At 27.4% G+C, this 4,965-nt stretch overlaps 2 protein-coding genes across 5 annotated transcripts; one reads left to right on the top strand and one right to left on the bottom strand.

Annotated features, from left to right (window-relative positions):
- Positions 1-202: 202 nt before the first annotated feature.
- On the top strand, positions 203-1,631 carry Bm13412 (Uncharacterized protein; the record flags this gene model as incomplete). Its single annotated transcript, XM_043081153.1, has 4 exons — positions 203-253; positions 899-987; positions 1,189-1,256; positions 1,570-1,631. Coding segments are annotated over 4 exons (270 nt in total), but the record flags the coding sequence as incomplete, so codon positions are not given.
- A 987-nt stretch (positions 1,632-2,618) lies between these two features.
- On the bottom strand, positions 2,619-4,429 carry Bm1235 (Uncharacterized protein; the record flags this gene model as incomplete). 4 transcript variants are annotated; one of them, XM_043081150.1, is made up of 5 exons in its annotated part: positions 2,619-2,768; positions 2,999-3,139; positions 3,438-3,556; positions 3,690-3,780; positions 4,394-4,429. In XM_043081150.1, the coding sequence occupies 5 exons, from the start codon at positions 4,427-4,429 to the stop codon at positions 2,619-2,621; spliced, it is 537 nt and encodes a 178-aa protein (XP_042937084.1). The 4 variants fall into 4 exon arrangements, with proteins under 4 accessions (XP_042937084.1, XP_042937083.1, XP_042937085.1 ...); XM_043081149.1 differs by having other exon boundaries at positions 3,438-3,544; XM_043081151.1 differs by lacking the exon at positions 2,999-3,139.
- Between the last annotated feature and the right edge of the window lie 536 nt (positions 4,430-4,965).

Raw genomic sequence — 4,965 nt, 5'->3', positions numbered from 1 at the left:
CTGAATTCCCTCCCTATTATCCATTCACAAATAACTGTGACACTGTCACCGATAGCAGTATCAATAATCTAATGTTCTTATCAGTGAGAGCATTAGATTATTGATACTAATAAAAGTTCATTGAATGATATTATTTACCATTAAGCATCAAATTCTAATCTTGGTTATTCATCGCCGAGAATGAAGAAAAGATGATTTTGTAGTTAATTCAAGAATAGCAGAAGAAAGCGAACGAGCATATTTCGTGTCGAAGGTAAATGAACAGGAAAAAGTGTAACGTTGAATTCATTAAGCTTTCATTTTTTTGAATTTTGACAAGAAATATCATTGAAGTGATCAGCCAAGGTATTGCTGATATATTACGTAAACAAGAAATTTGTTGACAAATAAGCTCAGCAAATGAGATCAAAATTCTTTTTTTTTTTGAGTGTGGAAGACTAGAATAATCTGGAATCGAAACTATTGGTCTTGCATCAAATTTATCGTGTATGCGATAAATTTGATGCAAGCGATAAATTTGATTTGATGCAACATTTCCAACAGTATAATTTACATCAAATTTAATTTTGATGTAAATAAAGTTTTTTGGTCTTGCATCAAATTTATCGCATCCAAATTAAACTTAATTTAAGTTTCACAAAAATTTCCTTCTTTTTCCTTTTTGTTCCATTAAATTGCTTCATTACAAATTGTTCGCTGAAGTTTTGCATAATTTCGTTTATTTAGCACTTCGACTGGACAATGACCATTGTTTAATAATCAACTGGACAATTAATAAAACATAAAGGACAAAGTGTCAATTCAAAGTATCCTCTAATTCTGTCATTTAACAAATTTTTTTTTTTTGTTTTACAAATACAAATTCTGTGCTTTTGATCTTATATTGTTGCTTTTGCAGGTGAGATTGTTCTTTCTTTCTTCATTAAACATTTCCAACAGTATAATTTGCTTATCGAATAAGTCAACTAATAAGTGTATGAATCTTCGGTATGAATTAGTTAATTGTGACTAATATGCATTTCTCATATAATAATTTGATTACTTATTTTTATCGTCAAGAATTCATAATTGTTGTTTTTCGAATGCTATTGTAAATTAATTTAAAAATTTACAAAATGATGCATTAATTTTTACAGTAAAAGTTGAAACTGTGATACTTTTGAAATTATATGTGAAACTTTTTTGCAGTAATTTGAACAAATATTGTTCAAGAAATCATTTTCGTAATTTCAAGCTTTGGCAGTTATCACTTGAAGGTATGTTCATCCCTTTAGCTACTTGATCATCTCCTGAAAAAATATTCCATACTGATCACTGCTTTCTTGAATACCGGAATGATAGATATGGGTATGACGACATTAGTTTAATGATTACTGTTTACTGCAATAGCAATTGCACTAGCAAAATTCAGATAATTTATTCAAAGAGTGCTTTGTACTTGAAATTATTTTTCTTTTTTCGGTTAAGTTAGAATAAAGTTTTCATCTTATAAATTATCTTTGTTTAAATTAACAAAGTTTGTTCGAAAACTTAAGTAAGATGTTTCGTAAATAGCATCTTTTTTTTCAGGTAAATTCTTCGGTAGATTAAAATATTGGCGCGTTGATATATCACTGGAAATCAAATTATAGTTTATTTTGCATCAAAAAATGAAGGCGAATAGATTCGAGTAATGAAATTAATTCAAAAACTCAATTTTTAATTCTTTTTATAAGGAACTACAGAAGTGAGAATGAATTATTCTAAAAATTTTTTAAAGAAATATTAAAGTTAAAGTTTGCAATTGCAAGAAAGCATTTTTTTCATTATTTACTTCTCATTTGAATTACATTTATAGTGGAAAAATGGAGTGGATTGAATCAGTAAGTGATAAATGATAAGGATGAACAGGATACTTTACTTGATTCCTTCATATCGATCACTTCAACAACAATATCAACCACTTTGTGATATGGATAGCATTTAAATTTCATTTTTTCTTTCAATGAGAAAAAAGAATTATTTCAGAATGTTAAAAAGTCCTTTTTACTAGCATCAAAAAATAATGTTTCTTCTATTTCTTTCGCAAAGATTTTTTCATTTAAATTAAATTTCTGTTTTAATTTGATTTGAATTTTTTTCCCCAAAATTTCGTTCTAATTTGCATGCAAAAATTAAGCCATAAATTCATTTAGTTTTATATGAGACCAGTGATGAATTTAAGAAATCTGTGAATAAATTTTCATAAATCAGTGAATATTTCATTGTCTTTCAAATCTGAACGAGCAGTTTCAGACTTTTCAGAGTTTCATTCGATCACTTAATGAATTAGTGGAAATGATTTAACAATAATTTGCATTTGACACACAATCAAAACTGGGAGAATGCATTTTAATTTAATAACAAATATTTAAATAACATTATCGCAATACTCGAATACTTATTCTATCGTACCATAAAAGTTAATCGGTAAGAAAATTTTTTTTGTTAATTTTTAAATTTTGTTGAAGTTGTTTTTAAATTTTTTTTTTTTTTTTTGTTGTTGCAAAATTTGTTAATTTCGATAAAATCTAAATGAAATACAATGAGCATCGTTTCTTATTAGACAAATTGAGCGTAAATGTTGAATAAATCATAGATTATTTGATAGTAAACGTGTAAAGGAATATTACAACAGCGCAAACAAAGGCTAAATTCAGCGCTCCTCTCAAAACGTACGGTGCGTCAAATTCAACGCAACGATAAAGTGGTTGCAGAAGGATCGCCTTTGACCGTTTTGTTAAAGGATGCTGAAATTATTGAATGTTAAGTGATCCAAAGAATGTGGGAAATGAGCATTACTTGATCTATGCCAAATCATTGTGATAAGTTAATTGATATGATAAGTTATTGGTTTTATTTAGCATTATGATAAGTTAATAAAGTAGTGAAATAGATAGATACAATGATAAGTATTAGTTTAGAGTACTGAATAGATCTAATTGCATAAATGAAGAGTTGTAGAAACGGTTAATCTAACTTTGCTGGTAAAATAAAAGGAAATCAATTGGACAATACTATCGAACTGTAATTCTTCAATGCTGAAATATGTGCCATTTTTTTTGATGCCAAAATGGTAGTGTCTATTGTTCCATTTTACTGATAGTACCACTTTTATTTGCTACAATTCACAAAACAAAGATATTTTAGAAATAAATTTTGAATTTAGAAATTTTAAGATTAAAATATATGATATTTCAAATAAGTAAATAAAATTGATCCCCAAATCATCAAAGTTTCAGTTTTTTTTTTTTTTTTTTTTTTGTTGACATTAAATTTCTTTCCTTGATTAGATGACTGCCTTATCAAACTTATCATAACTGTCCACAGGTAGTCACTTCTTTGATTACTCGAAAGTGTCACATATTATTTTATCATTATGAAAAGAATTATTTGAAAGTTAACTGAAAAACACGCACCAAATCCACTTTGGAACGCGCTGATCGAACAAGAAATTGTCCATTTTGTTGGAGTAATTCGCATGTGGCCTTCTTCCCTAATCGGCCGTGGTACCAAATGAAATTACCTAATAGTTTCACTGAAGTATAACTTTCATTATTTATGCATTTTTTTGTTAAAATTTTGGAGCAAAGTATTTTTTTTACTAAAAAAAAAGTAATATATTTTTTTAAAGGAAAAAATATTTGTTGAAAATTTGGATAAAAACAAACAATTTTTGTTGCATTCTGTTGATTGTTTCAGAAAGACAGTTGTAGTCTTTGTTCTATTATTTTTCTTTAGGCGCTTATTGGAAGCTAATATCTGAAAAGCGCAAATGTCTCTGTCTTTTTAACTTGCCAAAAATAAAAGCAATAAAATTACTTGCAAAATATGTAATTGCCACTGATATCTTTTGCTGACAGTTTCAAAAAATTTAACATTTGAAGTTTAAAAAAAGGCGAAAGTTGACAGTGCTTCATGAATGCTTTGGAAATGATTTAAGATTAAAAATTGAGATTAAAAAAAGAAAGCTTTTTCCAGTGAATAATTAGTAAAGTAACTTTAAAAAGAACGTTTTTATAAATTTATAAACTTTCTCTCAAAAAGCAAATATTTAGTCTGCAAAATATGAAATTATGTATGAAAGAAGGAAAAAAAATGTGAAAATATTAGTGGAATCAATGAAATTTACTGTGCGGTAATTGAAATTGAACAAAAAAAAAATAATTTATCACAAATTTGAAATTTTGGATCAAAACTGATCTGCTTTTTGTACAAATTAATAAAAATGTGATTAGTACTACTTGAAAAATATTTGCAACTATCGTACTGTAATTAACAGATTCTGTCAATTGAGGAGGTGTCGTCGTCTCTGTGGTCACATGAAATTAGCTTTTTGGTGATGATAAGAGACAGCTTATCATATCAAACTAACCGAAGAAAGTGATGATGCACTGGAGCCAGGTTGCATTATCAGTGGATTACCAGATAGAACCGATCAGTCGGCCCAATAAACAATTAAATGATGCTGGGCTCAATTTGCTAGGCCATTTAAAAAAGACACATAAAAATTATGCATCCAAGTAAAATAAACTTATCATTTCCTTTTATTATCTGTTATTTTTTTTATTACTTTACTTACGATTATGCAATAAATGCAAGTGAGAAATTCTTGATAATCAATCTTTGCCTCATAACAACTCATTTCATTTCATTTTATTATTTTTTAACACCGACTGGTTTTTAAAGTTTTCATTAAAACATCAAGTAAATGCCATTTTCAAATTACTTTTATCTATCTTTTTTTTTTCTTTTCTTCTTTCTTGTCTTTACAGATAAATTATTTAAAGTTTCTCTTACTTCTATGACACAGAGACTTCTCAAAGAAATTTTAAAGCGATTAATTTTCTCAATAATTATTGATGAATCACTCTGAATGAATGCAACAAAAAGAAGACAGAAGGAATTGTGAAGTACTTTGGGATAGTAATAATTGAAAGTAACTAA

This window comes from Brugia malayi, assembly GCF_000002995.4.
Source record: "Brugia malayi strain FR3 genome assembly, contig: Bm_v4_Chr4_scaffold_001, whole genome shotgun sequence".
Taxonomy (NCBI): Eukaryota; Metazoa; Nematoda; class Chromadorea; order Rhabditida; family Onchocercidae; genus Brugia; species Brugia malayi.
The sequence above is the reverse complement of the archived record's forward strand: the minus strand, read 5'-3'. Positions and strand labels throughout refer to the sequence as shown.